Source organism: Salvelinus fontinalis, chromosome 6 (assembly GCF_029448725.1).
Source record: "Salvelinus fontinalis isolate EN_2023a chromosome 6, ASM2944872v1, whole genome shotgun sequence".
Taxonomy (NCBI): Eukaryota; Metazoa; Chordata; class Actinopteri; order Salmoniformes; family Salmonidae; genus Salvelinus; species Salvelinus fontinalis.
The window spans coordinates 83,550,221-83,567,857 of record NC_074670.1 but is presented as its reverse complement, the minus strand read 5'-3'; the positions used below and the strand labels follow the sequence as shown (position 1 = coordinate 83,567,857).

The following is a 17,637-nucleotide window of genomic DNA, read 5'->3' as shown; positions in this document are numbered from 1 at the left end:
CCCCCCCAACTGTCCCCTGGGAGGAGTCCAGGGAAGGTCCTCTTCACCCCCCCAACTGTCCCCTGGGAGGAGTCCAGGGAAGGTCCTCTTCACCCCAACTGTCCCCTGGGAGGAGTCCCGTGAAGGACCTCTTCACCCCCCCCAGCCCCCAACTGTCCCCTGGGAGGAGTCCCGTGAAGGACCTCTTCACCCCCCCCAGCCCCCAACTGTCCCCTGGGAGGAGTCCCGTGAAGGACCTCTTCACCCCCCCCAGCCCCCAACTGTCCCCTGGGAGTCCAGGGAAGGTCCTCTTCACCCCCCCCAACTGTCCCCTGGGAGGAGTCCAGTGAAGGACCTCTTCACCCCCCCCCCCCCAGCCCCCAACTGTCCCCTGGGAGTCGAGGGAAGGTCCTCTTCACCCCCCCAACTGTCCCCTGGGAGGAGTCCAGGGAAGGTCCTCTTCACCCCCCCCCAACTGTCCCCTGGGAGGAGTCCAGGGAAGGTCCTCTTCACCCCCCCAACTGTCCCCTGGGAGGAGTCCCGTGAAGGACCTCTTCACCCCCCCCCAACTGTCCCCTGGGAGGAGTCCAGTGAAGGACCTCGTCTAGTGTAGCTTGTCTTACCTACAGCTTTATGTACCCTACCCATTGGAAAGGGATGGGATGGGGAAATCATATTATTTTTGCGTGTGAGGGGACAGGCGAGAAAGAAGCGAGAGATGAAGCAGTTTATTTTTGAAAGGAGACGATGTAGACTACAGAATGCAGTCCAGTATATTTTGTAGCATTTGCTTGCTGATAACAAGAGCTAGTCCAAGTCAGCCCACGCTGTTGTCAACCTGATAACCCTCCTCCAATCTCTGTTCAATAACACAAACATGCCCATTCTCACTTGACCTTTATACGCCCTCCCTATATATATATATATATATATATATATACTGCTCAAAAAAATAAAGGGAACACTTAAACAACACAATGTAACTCCAAGTCAATCACACTTCTGTGAAATCAAACTGTCCACTTAGGAAGCAACACTGATTGACAATAAATGTCACATGCTGTTGTGCAAATGGAATAGACAAAAGGTGGAAATTATGGGCAATTAGCAAGACACCCCCAAAAAAGGAGTGATTCTGCAGGTGGTGACCACAGACCACTTCTCAGTTCCTATGCTTCCTGGCTGATGTTTTGGTCACTTTTGAATGCTGGCGGTGCTTTCACTCTAGTGGTAGCATGAGACGGAGTCTACAACCCACACAAGTGGCTCAGGTAGTGCAGTTCATCCAGGATGGCACATCAATGCGAGCTGTGGCAAAAAGGTTTGCTGTGTCTGTCAGCGTAGTGTCCAGAGCATCGAGGCGCTACCAGGAGACAGGCCAGTACATCAGGAGACGTGGAGGAGGCCGTAGGAGGGCAACAACCTAGCAGCAGGACCGCTACCTCCGCCTTTGTGCAAGGAGGTGCACTGCCAGCGCCCTGCAAAATGACCTCCAGCAGGCCACAAATGTGCATAGTAGTGTCACCATCAGGGCAAATTGGACACATCACCCTAGGATGAGCTGCTTCAGTATTCCTCACCACACTTATTAAATATTCTAAATCAATATGATCATAAAATATGCGGTAAAGTATTTTGGGGATTTTTTTTTTTTACCATGTTGACTACTACCAAATTTGTTATATAGCATCTATGGATGCACTTTTTCAAAGGCAACATTTTCCAAGACTGTAGCTGAAACAAATGGTCGCTGTAAGACGATGAGCTTCCATGAATGGGTTTCCTGTCCGACAGCGCCCCCATGCTGCCCCACACAGAACCAAACTCTACAGGTTAGCTAGACTCTCATCCCTGAGAATGCGTGGGCATGTCTCTTGATCTGTTTGACTGAGATGCACATGGGCCTGTTAATACGCACCACTTTAATCAAGGTGTTCCTAATGTTTTGTTCACTCGATGTACTTACTGGATGATGTCGTCGATGCGCTTATTAATGAAGCTGATGACACGGACGTGGTAAACTCAATTCTATTGGATGAATCCAAGAACATATTCCAGTCTGTGTTAGCCTAACAGTCCCGTAGCTTAGCATCCGCTTCATCGGGCCACTTCCGTATTGTGTGTGTCACTGCTACTTCCTGTTTTTGCTTGTAAGCAGGAATCAGGAAGATGGTTATGATGGTCAGGTCTTCCAGATGGAATGCAAAGGGGGAGCTGCGTGTTAAATGTGTGTTTTTTTTTTTTCTCCTCTAGTTTCACAGGTGACATGCTGATTTAGAAATGAGGTCAAACGAATTTCAGTTATCCTGCATTAAAGTCTCCGACCACTAGCAGCGTGCTTTAGGTCAGCATTTTCTTGTTTGTATATGGCCCTGTACAGCTCGTTGTGTTTGGTCTTAGTGCCAACATTGGTTTGTGGTGTGCAAAATAGCTACGAAAAACAATGAATATCTCTCTGTAAATGGTATGGTCTGCAGTTTTTCATGAGGTATTCTAACTCAGAAGAGCATTATCTAGAGACTTCCTTAATATTAGTGATCGCGAACCAGCTGTTTAGAGAGACGCATACACTCCTTCCCCTGGGCTTCCCCAACTCCACCGTTCTGTTCTGCCAATGTATAAAAAAAAAACCCAGCTAGATTTATATTTGTCCTTGTTCAGCCATGACTTGGAGAAACATGATATTACAGTTGTTCAGAGTACGTTGATAGGATAGTATCGAACAAAGCTCACCCAGTTTATTTTCCAGTGATTGCGCGTTCGCCAATAGAATGGAGGGTAGAGGAGATTTATCCACTTGGATGTATTCTCGTCAGGTATTCTGCCTGCCGGCCTCTATAGCGCACGCAGGTTCCTTCGAGTGGCCAGGATTTGGGCATGGTCCGAGATAATCAATGTCTTTCACCTCCGACTCATTGAAGTAGCAGTCCTCGTCCAAATGGAGGTTAGTGATAGCTGTTCTGATATCCCAGAAGCTCATTTTGGTCTTTGAAAACGATGGTGTAAATGTGCAAAAATAAAGTTACGATCCGTGCGAAATAATACACAAAATAGGTCAGGAGCCTGTAAAATGTCCGCTATTCCCTCTTCTTATCTTAGCTGACCTTATTGGTCCTAGTGGGGAGAGAGACCTATGTACTGAATTTCATGACTCTAAGTCACATACTGTAGGGTGAAGGGCATGAGCCATCAAAGTTGGCATTTACAATCGAATGGCATTGCATGAGAGGGTGTGGGCTATGTGCATTTACTAGGGGTGTAAAGAACCGTTCGCTGCGAGGACTTCGGTCCGCACTTTGAACTTGAAAAAACACATATTTGCAATTTATTTTGATTTAAATCACGAGGTCTATAGGCTATGCCTGCGCTCTTATCCCATAACATCTTTATCCCATTCTGTGAAAACAACGAAAGGCAGAATTCAAATCAGAATTCAAGTCTTGACTGTCAAATGGTCCTTTTGTGATGCGCAATCGGAAACAAGTTCTGTACGATGGGGAGCGGTGTGGTGGATGAAACGGGATTGCATGTTGTCGGCCAATCACAAGTCATCAATGGGGCACTACGGTCATAGAGCCTTTTGTGTGGCAAAGCAAATTAGAAGATTATCTAATCAATGGAAGATGGAATTACAATTATGGAATGATAGCGTTTCACAGAATGACTTACATGCCAGTGTTGTGATTGGCTGTGATTTTCGCCTATTGATTTCTCCTGCCGGAGCGGCATCTGTTGTCACAATTGGAAAAGCTGTTCTGACTTTGGCTTTGTTTTCTTGTGCAATTAACTCTCATTTCCTGGTTGCTAAAATTCTACAATTTTGAGAGAAAACAAGCACTGAATAGTGTAGGGAATCATTGTACCATCTAAACTGCTGTGAAATAGTTTTTCAAAAACAAAACAATTTTTACAGCTGTTTTGAAGCGTCCACCATTGAGAAACGATTTCAAAGCGACTAAGATGGTTCAATGATTCACAAACTGAAATTGAGCAAACGGTGTAGAGTTTTTGCAACCAGGACATGATGGTCGACTTCCGCTAGATAACCCAGCCACAAAGTCGGAACAGTTGCTGCTCTGGTGTGAGAAATGAATAGGTGAATATCACAGCCAATCGCAACACTGGTGGGTAAGGAATACTGTGAAACACTATCATTCCAATATTAGATATGTCATGGACATTTTCAGTGTTTTTGTAACGGCTTTAATATAGTAGTTTACAAATGTAATTTCTGCTGCTTCCCTCCCTCGGATCGGACCGGGTTTATACAGAACTGGTCCAGTTGCACTCAGGTCCGTTCAGAACAGGTGTCTTTTAAAAAAAATGTATGACTTATTTATGCATATTACACCCGTGAAAACCTCTACTAGGGAGGACCAACATAACAACCCTGTCACGGCGGACAATGCCAGGTGCAATGTGAACGGTGTCACGGCGGACAATGCCAGGTGCAATGTGAACGGCGTCACGGCGGACAATGCCAGGAGCGTTGTGAACGGCGTCACGGCGGACAATGCCAGGTGCAATCTGAACGGCGTCACGGCGGACAATGCCAGGGGCATTGTGAACGCTGTCACACAAGCTGGACTTTGGCCACAAATAGGCTTCTTTTTAGTTTACCGTCTTTTGCCAAATAAATTACATTAACTGTTGTCATTTTCTTTTTCCCATTGTACTGTAACTGAGCCGTGACCCCAAACCGCAATACATACCGAACCGTGGGTTTGGCGAACCGTTACACCCCTAGTATTTACCGTCATACCGAGTTGCACCCTCCTAGGCCTTACCATCGCAGAGGAATTTGCATGTACATTTTTTTCGTGAGGGAGGCTTGACTGGCTTATACGCCTACCAACAACGATGCAGCAGATTGGCTGGCTTATACCAACAACGATGCAGCAGCTTGGCTGGCTTATACCAACAACGATGCAGTAGCTTGGCTGGCTTGTACCTACAGCGATGCAGCAGATTGGTTGGCTTATACCAACAACGATGCAGCAGCTTGGCTGGCTTGTACCAACATCGATGCAGCAGATTGGCTGGCTTGTACCTACAACGATGCAGCAGCTTGGCTGGCTTGTACCTACAACGATGCAGCAGATTGGCTGGCTTGTAACTACAGCGATGCAGCAGATTGGCTGGCTTGTAACTACAGCGATGCAGCAGATTGGCTGGCTTGTACCTACAGCGATGCAGCAGCTTGGCTGGCTTGTACCTACAACGATGCAGCAGCTTGGCTGGCTTGTACCTACAACGATGCAGCAGCTTGGCTGGCTTGTACCTACAGCGATGCAGCAGCTTGGCTGGCTTGTACCTACAGCGATGCAGCAGCTTGGCTGGCTTGTACCTACAGCGATGCAGCAGCTTGGCTGGCTTGTACCTACAGCGATGCAGCAGATTGGCTGGCTTGTACCTACAGCGATGCAGCAGATTGGCTGGCTTGTACCTACAACGATGCAGCAGATTGGCTGGCTTGTACCTACAACGATGCAGCAGCTTGGCTGGCTTGTACCTACAACGATGCAGCAGCTTGGCTGGCTTGTACCTACAGCGATGCAGCAGATTGGCTGGCTTGTACCGACAGCGATGCAGCAGATTGGCTGGCTTGTACCTACAACGATGCAGCAGCTTGGCTGGCTTGTACCTACAACGATGCAGCAGCTTGGCTGGCTTGTACCTACAGCGATGCAGCAGCTTGGCTGGCTTGTACCTACAGCGATGCAGCAGCTTGGCTGGCTTGTACCTACAACGATGCAGCAGCTTGGCTGGCTTGTACCTACAACGATGCAGCAGCTTGGCTGGCTTGTACCTACAGCGATGCAGCAGCTTGGCTGGCTTGTACCTACAGCGATGCAGCAGATTGGCTGCCTTGTACCTACAACGATGCAGCAGCTTGGCTGGCTTGTACTTACAACGATGCAGCAGCTTGGCTGGCTTGTACCTACAGCGATGCAGCAGCTTGGCTGGCTTGTACCTACAACGATGCAGCAGCTTGGCTGGCTTGTACCTACAACGATGCAGCAGATTGGCTGGCTTGTACCTACAGCGATGCAGCAGCTTGGCTGGCTTGTACCTACAGCGATGCAGCAGCTTGGCTGGCTTGTACCTACAGCGATGCAGCAGCTTGGCTGGCTTGTACCTACAGCGATGCAGCAGATTGGCTGGCTTGTACCTACAGCGATGCAGCAGATTGGCTGGCTTGTACCTACAGCGATGCAGCAGATTGGCTGGCTTGTACCTACAACGATGCAGCAGATTGGCTGGCTTGTACCTACAGCGATGCAGCAGCTTGGCTGGCTTGTACCTACAGCGATGCAGCAGCTTGGCTGGCTTGTACCTACAACGATGCAGCAGCTTGGCTGGCTTGTACCTACAACGATGCAGCAGCTTGGCTGGCTTGTACCGACAGCGATGCAGCAGCTTGGCTGGCTTGTACCTACAACGATGCAGCAGATTGGCTGGCTTGTACCTACAGCGATGCAGCAGCTTGGCTGGCTTGTACCTACGACGATGCATCTCTCCAGATGGAACGATCAAGTTGCTAGTCATTCTCTCTAAAGCGGCCATTTTGAAACGGAGTAACACCTGCCGTTCCCCTATAAAGATGTTCATAGAGTAACAATAACCAGTGTAGCTGCATTAATTTACTGACTGATGCCATTTCTCTGCAAGTATATTTACTTTCAGCCATACGACTCGGTAGCAAAACCCTGAGCAATTAGGATGTTTTTGAAGTGTTATAGCAGTATCTGACACTTTCTGTTGGCAACTGTAGGGGAAGCTCTTGAAGTCTCCCCCTGTAATTTCACAGCTTGTAGGGGAAGCTCTTGAAGCTTCCTCCTGTAATTTCACAGCTTGTAGGGGAAGCTCTTGAAGCCTCCCCCTGTAATTTCACAGCTTGTAGCGGAAGCTCTTGAAGCTTCCTCCTGTAATATCACAGCTGTAGGGGAAGCTCTTGAAGCTCCCTCCTGTAATATCACAGCTTGTAGGGGAAGCTCTTGAAGCTTCTTCCTGTAATATCACATTACCTGCATTATATTCTTGCATATTTTTGGGGTGGGAGACTGCACATGCTATATCATGAACTAGTATTTTTCTTGACAATTATAAAACAATATTTCTCAAATCAAAGTTTATTTTTCATTTACACAGTATATACCTGGTGTACACAGTACAATTAAATGCTTACTTGCAAGACATAGGCCAGGAAAAGAAGGGAATTTTCCCAGTGAAGACAAACTAGGGTAGTGTTCTCCTCCTCAAGCAGGCTGGTCAGTGGAAAAATCAGTCCTTCAGGTCTTAACCTGACTTTGGTTGATTGATGGGTCGTTCTCTGGTGTGTCTCAGCCTGGAGAGAAGAAGAACTGGGAGGGGGAGGTGCAGGGGGAGAAAGTACAGTGGTTTGATAAAGGCAGAGGTGTTACTCTCCACAGCTCAGATGGCATGTGTATTAAAAAGGGTCAGATAAATGAAAGGACACATGTGAGATGTAGGGGGGAAGAAGAGCAGGAGAAGATGGGAGGGGGAGAAGATGGGAGGAGAGGGTGGGAGGGGGAGAAGAGAAGATGGGAGGAGAGGGTGGGAGGGGGGGGAGAGAAGATGGGAGGGGGGGAAGAGAAGATGGGAGGAGAGGGTGGGAGGGGGAGGAGAGAAGATGGGAGGAGAGGGTGGGAGGGGGAGGAGAGAAGATGGGAGGAGAGGGGGGGAGGAGAGGGTGGGAGGGGGAGGAGAGAAGATGGGAGGAGAGGGTGGGAGGGGGAGGAGAGAAGATGGGAGGAGAGGGGGGGAGGAGAGGGTGGGAGGGGGAGGAGAGGGTGGGAGGGGAAGAAGAGAAGATGGGAGGAAGAGAAGAGAAGATGGGAGGAAGAGAAGAGAAGATGGGAGGAAGAGAAGAGAAGATGGGAGGAAGAGAAGAGAAGATGGGAGGAAGAGAAGAGAAGATGGGAGGAAGAGAAGAGAAGATGGGAGGAAGAGAAGATGGGAGGAGAGGGTGGGAGGGGGAGGAAGAGAAGATGGGAGGAGAGGGTGGGAGGGGGAGAAGAGAGGGTGGGAGGGGGAGAAGAGAAGATGGGAGGAGAGGGTGGGAGGGGGATAAGAGAAGATGGGAGGAGAGGGTGGGAGGGGGAGAAGAGAAGATGGGAGGAGAGGGGGAGAAGAGCAGAAGCATGTCAAAGTTATAGCAGCAGCACCTCAGATCTTGTGTATCAGTAATTTCCTGGTGACCATGCACAAAGTTATTTAGTTTTGTTCTATTTGAGCTCCGTCTCTGTGTTTTTATTCCAGACCAGTTCCCTCTCCGGGTCCACAGTCCCTAATTTCAAGCACCACCGATGCAACTTTCAGGGAGTGAGTCATAGAACACACACACACACACACACATGCGGAACATGTTGCCATGGCGACGTGACACAAGCGTAGGTTGTCAGACGAGATGGTGGCGGAGTGTGTGTGTGGGGTGGGCTAACTAATAAACCCAGAATTGTAACATCTGACTAGTTGAATATTTTAAACGGTGATGTGGCAGCGGAAAGGTTTTTGTTGCTTTCTTGGAGTGACTCTCTCCGTGGCACCTCCATTTCAGGGCTTCACATTCAGGTACATTTGCCAGTGGCATTCTGGGCCAGTACCAAGTGAAAATTACTGGCACGGGCCAAGATCACAGGAAAGCAAGTTATGCATGCTGAATTTAAATTGTGGGTGATTGCATGTTTCATTTGCAGCCTGGGCAAGTACCTTATATTACAGCCAAACATAAAATATCTGATGCAGCATGGTGGCTGCATGGCCGATGCACGATCACCTGTCTGATGCAGCATGGTGGCCGATGCACGATCACCTGTCTGATGCAGCATGGTGGCTGCATGGCTGATGCACGAACACCTGTCTGATGCAGCATGGTGGCCGATACACGAGCACCTGTCTGATGCAGCATGGTGGCTTCATGGCTGATGCACGATCACCTGTCTGATGCAGCATGGCGGCCGCATGGCCGATGCACGATCACCTGTCTGATGCAGCATGGTGGCTGATGTACGATCACCTGTCTGATGCAGCATGGCGGCTTCATGGCCGATGCACGATCACCTGTCTGATGCAGCATGGCGGCTGCATGGCTGAAGTACAATCACCTGTCTGATGCAGCATGGCGGCCGATGCACGAGCACCTGTCTGATGCAGCATGGCGGCTGCATGGCTTAAGTACGATCACCTGTCTGATGCAGCATGGCCGATGCACGATCACCTGTCTGATGCAGCATGGCGGCCGCATGGCTGAGGCGTTGGGTTGTTCAGCCCAGTGGGCGAATCATTAGCTAGATCAGACTAAATATGATAGTTGCTTGTTTAACCCCCGATACAATCCCACTGGCACTAATACAATGGTGATTTTGTTTATAATTAGTGTGAATTTTGCAGTGGCCTACTGTTTGTTCATTCAAATGGCCTATACAAATCCTGTGGTTACTTTTCTGTCAAGCCTGACATTCAGATTGTAAAATGCTGCCAATTGTGTGGGGCGGGGGGGGGGGGGTGAGAAATAATCACACAGCACTGGAAAGCTGGCATTTCCCTCGTTTCAATAATTACCATCAAAACGGTTCTCTTTTCCTGAGATTGCGTTGAGACATTTTGCCTGGTGACGTCTTAGAACAATTTTCTCACCTCACACCAATCCGTTGTGCGAGTTGCGTCTTCTTGCCACCCGACAGTTGATATTCAGCTGTTTAAATAATCGACACGGTTCATTTAAAACAGTTTCTGGAATAGTAAAAAAAAAAAAAAGTGAAAAATTCTATAGACTACAGAAAAGCATATTAATTTGTTTGTCTTCCTGTAGGCTATTTAACCAACGAGTGATTTGTGTAAATATTCATGTCTTGACAAGCAGGCCGCTTGTTAAAAACCTCGTCTGGATATGCCCCCCCCTTTTTTTTTGTATTTTAATTTCCCCCTGACATGACATACCCAAATCTAACTGCCTGTAGCTCAGGACCTGAAGCAAGGATATGCATATTCTTTTTACCATTTGAAAGGAAACACTTTGAAGTTTGTGGAAATGTGAAAGAAATATAGGAGAATATAACACAATAGATCTGGTTAAATATAATACAAAGAAACAAACATGTTTTTTTTTTTTTTTGTACCTTCTTTAAAATGTAAAAAAGAAAGGCCATAACGTATTATTACAGCCAAGGTGCAATTTTGCCTTTGGCCACTAGATGGCAGCAGTGTAGGTGTAATATTTCAGACTGATCCAATGAACTATTGCATATCTATTCAAAATGTATCAAGACTGCCTAATTGGTTTAGTCATACATTTAAGTTCATAATTGTGCGCACTCCTCAAACAATAGCAAGGTATTATTTCACTGTCTACTGTAAATTGGACAGTGCAGTTAGATTAATAAAAATTTAAACTTTCTGCCCATATCAGATATGTCTATATCCTGGGAACTGTTTTTGTTTCTTTCAACCTCATGCTAATCGTATTAGCCTACATTAGCTCAACCATCCCGAGGATGGGACACCGTCCCGATTTACCGATTTATTAATTAACCTTTCTTTGCTAATAATGACATTATTTAACCCCCCCCCCCCGACTCCATAACACCAAAACAACCCCACCACCTCAATCACTTAACTCTTCTTTCATTTCAGAAGGATGAGCGAGGGTTACTACAGTATGAGCCCTCTAAGAGTGTAGAAGCTCACTCATTCGCTCGCTCAGCTCTAAGGTATCAGTCTGTAAAGTGTAAGCTAATGCCTCCACAACAATACAGTATTATATATTCATAGGCTCATCTGGCGGTGAAATGTCTCCACGGTCCACTCTCTGCTATCGGAAACCTTATGTTCCCCTCATCTCAGTTTGTGATACAGCCTCTCTGTAACAGACCATCACCAGCAAAGCACCCCCACACCATCACACCTCCTCCTGCGTCACGGTGGGAACCACACATGCGGAGATCATCCGTTCACCTACTCTGCATCTCACAAAGACACAGGTTGGAACCAAATATCTGAAATTTGGACTCATCAGACCAAAGGATAGATTTCCACCGGTCTAATGTCCATTGCTCGTGTTTCTTGGCCCAAGCAAGTCTCTTCTTATTGGAGTCCTTCAGTGGTGGTTTCTTTGCAGCAATTCGACCATGGAAGGCCTGTTTCATGCAGTCCCCTCTGAATACTTGATTTTGAGATGTCTGTTAATTGAACTTTGAAGCATTTATTTGGGCTTCAAACGAGGCTGGTAACTAACTTAACCTCTGCAGCGGATCTGGGTCTTCCTTTCCCTGGGGCGGTTCTCATGAGCCAGTTTCATTGTAGCACTTGATGGTTTTTGCGACTGCACTTGAAGACACTTTAAAAGTTCAAGAAATGTTCGGACTTGACTGACCTTCATGTCTTAAAGTAACGGACTGTCGCTTCTCTTTGCTTTTTTGAGCTGTTCTTGCCATTTAATGGACTTGGTCTTTTACCAAATAGGGCTATCTTCTATATACCAGCCATACCCTGTCACAACACAACTGATTGGCTCAAATGCATTAAGAAGGAAAGAAATAACCCAAAGGGGAAGCTCTTGAAGCGTCCTCCTGTAATATCACATTACAAAGAAATAACCCAAATGTACACCTGTTAATTGAAATGCATTCCAGCTGACTAACTTATGAAGCTGGTTGAGAGAATGTCAAGAGTGTTCAAAGCTGTCATCAAGGCAAAGGGTGGCTACTTTGTAGAATCTCAAATGTAACATGTTTTGATTTGTTTTACACTTTTTTGGGTTACTACATGTTTCCATGTGTTATTTCATGGTTTTGTTGTCTAGACTATTCTACAATGTAGAAAATAGTAAAAATTAACCCATGAGTAGGTGTCCAACTTTTGACTGGTAGTGTATATACTGAACAAAAATATAAACGCAATGCCAAGTGTCGACTGGAGTGGTGTAAAGCTCGCCACCATTGGTCACTGGAGCAGTGGAAACGCGTCCTCTGGAGTGATGAATCACACTTAAACATCTGGCAGTCCGACGGATGCCAAGAGAACGCTACTGGTCCCATTGCATAGTGTCAAGTGTAATGTTTGGTGGAGGAGGAATAATGGTCTGGTGTTGTTTTTCATGGTTTAGGCCCCTTAGTTCCAGTGAAGGGAAATCTTAACACTACAGCATACAATGACATTCTAGACGATTCTGTGCTTCCAACTTTGTGGCAACAGTTTGGGGAAGGTCATTTCCAGTTTCAATGTGAAAATTCCCCCCATGCACAAAGCGAGGTCCATACAGAAATGGTTTGTCGATCAGTGTGGAAGAACTTGACTGTCCGGCACAGAGCCCTGACCTCAACTCCATCTAACACCTTTGGGATGAATTGGAACTATAACATCTAAGTCTTTGCTAAGTAAAGCCCCGCCTTATCTCCGCTCACTGGTCACCATAGTAACACTCGCTCCAGCAGGTATATTTCACTGGTCATCCCCAAAGCCAATTCCTCCTTTTGCCGCCTTTCCTTACAGTTCTCTGCTGCCAATGACTGGAACGAATTGCAAAAATCACTGAAGCTGGAGACTCATATCTCCCTCACTAACTTTAAGCATCAGCTGTCAGAGCAGCTCACAGATCATTGCACCTGTAAATATCCCATCTGTAAATAGCCCATCCAACTTCCTCATCCCATATAGTATTTATTTTGCTCCTTTGCACCCAAGTATTTCTACTTCCACATTCATTTTCTGCACATCTATCACTCCAGTGTTTAAATGCTAAATTGTAATTACTTCGCCACCATGGCCTATTTATTGCCTTACCTCCCTTATCTTACCTCATTTGCACATGCTGTACATAGACTTTTCTATTGTGTGATTGACTGTATGTTTGTTTATGTGTAACTCTGTTGTTTGTCACACTGCTTTACTTTATCTTGGCCAGGTCGCAGTTGTAAATGAGAACTTGTTCTCAACTGGCCTACCTGGTTAAATAAAGGTAAAATAAAAAAAACTTGACTGGCTTGCACAGAGCCCTGACCTCAACCCCATCAAACACCTTTGGTATGAATTGGAACGCAGACTGTGAGCCAGGCCTAATCTCCCAACATCAGTGCCCGACCTCACTAATACTGTTGTGTCCGAATGGAAGCAAGTCCCCACATCTGGTGGAAAGCCTTCCTAGAAGAGTGTAGGCTGCTTTTGCAGCAAAGGGAGGGGGGGGGGGGGGGGGTGACGACAACTCCATATTAATGCAAATGAAATGTTGAAAGATCAGGTGTCTGCTTACCTTTTGGTCTTGCAGGTGTATCTGTGACCAACAGATGTATATCTGTATTCCCAGTCATGTGAAATCCATAGATTAGAAGGAAGTTTGAGACATGCAGTAGAGAACCTCGTTGGGAGATAAATCAATGAGGCTTTGTTCCCATTGATATCCTGAGGCTGATTGGATGGCCGCAGCAGATTAACAGTGTAAGAGATGTCTGAGGCAGTTCTTATCTAATTCCCAGTTTTATAAGACTTTGCAGCCAGTTTGAGAGCGTCGTGTTTCTACACCTGCATTGCTTGCTGTTTGGGGGTTTTTAGGCTGGGTTTCTGTACAGCACTTTGAGATATTAGCTGATGTAAGAAGGGCTATATAAAATACATTTTATTTGATTCCACAACGTTCTCCTGTAGAACCTCCAACCAGAGTTTTATATGTAAATAACAGTAATACATTGGGGGAATGTGTATATTTGTCCTGTTACGTACACGTAACACGAGAGGTCCGGGTAGATGGGTAGATCCGGGTAGATGTTGTCATTTGTTGGACGAGAATGTCTAATCCACGTTTGCGGGTAGTCATACTTGGGGTTTATTTTCAATGTTTTTTGAGTTTCTTTCCGTTGCTAGCAAAAGAAACATCGACTTCTACTAGTGAGATTCATCACAGGAACAAGTGATGACTCCAGTGCCTCTGTTACCAAGGTAACGTTGAGGAGGCAGCTGTTTTGTCTCGTGATATTTTTTGGTTCGAAGACGACGATCACAGAATATACATTTAGATTGAGCAATATACTGCTTACTAGTAATTCATCTCTTGTTTTTAGAAACTCAACGTAATTGTCATTGGTTTGTTTCTTTTGTGGGGTTTTGGTGTAATTATGGCCAAAGAAATTGTATTTTTCATTAACCTTCCAAAGTGGTATACAAAAAAAAAAAGTTAGTTTTAGTCCCTGGTGTAATGGAAATGTGCCCCCCCCCTCCCCTCCAAGACACTTGCAGGGAGAGTGAGGTCATAGCCAGGGTCACGGTTGTCCAGCGCCTTCTGTAGTAACTGGGGTGAAGTGTCTTGCTCAAGGTCAAAGCGCCGTATATTTTTCATCTCTTTGGATCCGGGCATTGAAACCAGCGACCTTTTTTAGGTTACTGGTTTGGTTTACTGACCCAACGCTCTAATCTGGAGACTTCCTGCTGCCCTGGTTCTAGATATAGAGCACCACTTTGGACCAGAGCCCTGTGTCCCATAGTCCAACGGAGTGCACTACCTAGGGTATAGTGTGTTATTTGGGGTGTTCATAACTATAGGTATCCATCATCTGGGAGGCCTCTGGGGCTTTGAGAAATAGACTGTTTAGACATCAGACTTCCCTGCAGGTTTAACAGAAGGCCTGTCGGATCCTGTCAAATCTCTTTGTCTCTCCTGCCTGGCATCTTTTTCGCTCTCTGTTTCTCTCCCTCTCTGTCCCTTGAGGTCTCTTCCCACTCCATCTCTCTCTGCCAGCTGAAAGGGTTAGGGTTTGCCAAACTGAAAGCACAAACCACCACATTTAACCATGGAAAGGTGACTGAGAATATGGCTGACTACAAAACAGTGTAGTTATTCCCTCCAGGGCAATCAGACATGCTTAATGTCAGTATAGAGACAAAGTGGAGTCACAATTCAACGGCTCAGACACGAGACGTATGTGGCAGGGTCTCCGGACAATCACGCACTACAAAAGGAAGACCAGCCCCGTTTCGGGCACCGTCTCGCTTCCGGGCAAGCTAAACGCATTTGCCCGCTTTGAGGATAACACAGTGCCACCGACATGGCCCGCTGCCAAGGTCTGTGGGTTGTCCTTGAAGACATTTAAGCGTGTTAACCCTTGCAAGGCTGCCGTTCCAGACGGCATCCCTAGCTACGTCCTCAGAGCGTGCGCAGACAAGCTGGCTGGAGTGTTTACGTACATATTCAATCTCTCCCTATCACCAGTCTGTTGTCCCCACATGCTTCAAGATGGCCACCATTGTTCCTGTTCCCAAGAAAGCAACGGTAACTGAACTAAATGACAATCTCCACGTAGCACTCACTTCTGTCATCATGAAGTGCTTTGAGAGGCTAGTCAAGGATCATATCACTTCCTACCCTACCTGATACCCTAGGCCCAATTGATCCACAGATGATGCAATCGCCATCACACTGACCTATCCCATCTGGACACGAGGAATACCTATGTAAGAATGCTGTTCAATGACTACAGCTCAGCATTCAACACCATCATACCATCCAAGCTCATCATTAACCTTGGTGCCGTGGGTCTGAACCCCGCCCTGTACAACTGGGTCCTGGACTTCCTGACGGGTCGCCCCCAGGTGGTGGAGGTAGGAAACATCACCTCCACTAAACTGATCCTCAAAATGGGGCCCAACAAGGGTGCGTGCTCAGCCTCTTCCTGTACTCCCTGTTCACCCATGACCGCGTGGCCAAGCAAACCTTCAACTCAATCATCAAGTTTGCAGATGACACAACAGTGGTAGGCTTGATTACCAACAATGATGAGACAGGGAGGAGGTGAGGGCCCTGGGAGTGTGGTTGCAGGAAAATAACCTCTCACTCAACTCAACAAAACAAAGGAGCTGATCGTGGACTTCAGGAAACAGCAGGAGCATCCCCCCTATCCACATTCACAGGACCACAGTGGAGAAGGTGGAAAACTTCAAGTTCCTCGGCGTACACATTAATGACAAACTGAAATGGTCCACCCACACAGACCAATGTGGTGAAGAGGGCGCAATGGCGCCTCTTCAACCTCATGAGGCTGCAGAAATTTGGCTTGGCACCTAAAACCCTCAAATTTCTGCAGATGCACAATTGAGTGCATCTTGTTGGGCTGTATCACCGCCTGTTTTTTTCAACTGCGCTGACGGCAGCCTCTGGGCTCTCCAGATGGTGGTGTGGTCTGCCCAACGCATCACCGGAGGCAAATTTCCTGTCCTCCAGGACAGGAAGGCCAAGAAGATCAAGGAAATTAACCACCCGAGCCACTGCCTGTTCACACCCGCTATCACCCAGAAGGCGAGGTCAGTACAGGTGCATCAAAGCTGGGAACGAGAGACTGGAAAAACAATTTCTATCTCAAGGCCATCACTGTATATTTAGCCATCACTAGCCGGCTTCCACCCGGTTACTCAACCCTGCACCTTAGAGGCTGCTGCCCTAAATACTGTACATGGAATCACTGGCCACTTTAATAATGGAACACTAGTCACTTTAATAATGTTTACATACTGCTCTACTTCTCTCATATGTATACTACTGTATTTTGGTCAATGCCACTGACTTTGCTCGATCTAATATTTATTTATTAATTCCATTTTACTTTTAGATTTGTGTGTATTGTTGTGAACTTGAACACACACATTTTGCTTCACCCGCAATAATATCTGCTAAATATGTGTGTGTGACCAATAACATCTGCTAAATATGTGTATGTGACCAATTTTAAAGATTTGATTTGAATAAGATTTATAGCTTGTTTTTTTTGGTACTAAATGCCTTTTACTCTCTGTTTTTCTGTAATGTCTGTCACACTTGCTCTCTCTCTCTCTCTCTCTCTCGTTCTCTGTTCCATGATAAAACAAATCATTGGATGGACCCTCGTCTTCGAAGTTTCATTTATTGTTTCTATATTTTTTTAAAAATTAAAATGTTTTATTTTTTTTGGCGGAGGTGTTTGGACTCTTTGAGACAGAATACATCTGGGTGGGAGAAAAGGTGTTGATGTGGGGGTTGAACCCGCGTCTCTGGTGGGGAGAATGAATGTGTTACCACTCTGACCTCTGACCTCTGGTTTTCTAACCCAACAGAAGCAGATCATCGTGGACCCCCTGGCGTTTAGCGAGGAGCGCTTCCGCCCGTCTCTGGAGGAGCGCTTGGAGAGCATCATCAGTGGCGCCGCCCTCATGGCCGACTCGTCCTGTACCCGTGATGACCGGCGCGAGCGCATCGTGGCCGAGTGCAACTCTGTCCGTCAGGCTCTGCAGGACCTGCTGTCCGAGTACATGGGCAATGTAAGTGTCATCTCTTTCTGCTACTAACCCAGCTTATGGACAGGTGACCCGGGCTAGAGGGGGGGCCTCATCTTCTCCATCTACACGGGTTTCTCATCGACGCAGTGCAAGTCTCATCACGTTCACACAGTTGCTGTTTCACCTCTCCACTATCTTTCCTCTCCCTCTGTTCTACCTCACCTCACCTCACATCTCTCTCTCTCTCTCTCTCTCTCTCTCTCTCTCTCCCTCTCTCCCTCTCTCCCTCTCTCCCTCTCTCCCTCTCTCCCTCTCTCCCTCTCTCCCTCTCTCCCTCTCTCTCTCTCTCTGTTCTCTGTTCTCTGTTCTCTGTTCTCTGTTCTCTCCTCTCTCCTCTCTCCT

General features: G+C 46.8%; 1 protein-coding gene across 2 annotated transcripts in view; it reads left to right on the top strand.

Annotated features, from left to right (window-relative positions):
- Positions 1-17,637, top strand: part of LOC129858538 (catenin alpha-1-like) — a 295,543-nt gene that overhangs the window by 64,367 nt on the left and 213,539 nt on the right. For both annotated transcript variants that reach the window (XM_055927845.1, XM_055927844.1), the window contains exon 8: positions 17,074-17,277. In XM_055927845.1, the coding sequence (XP_055783820.1) occupies positions 17,074-17,277 (204 nt within the window). The remainder of the gene's footprint in view (positions 1-17,073; positions 17,278-17,637) is intronic.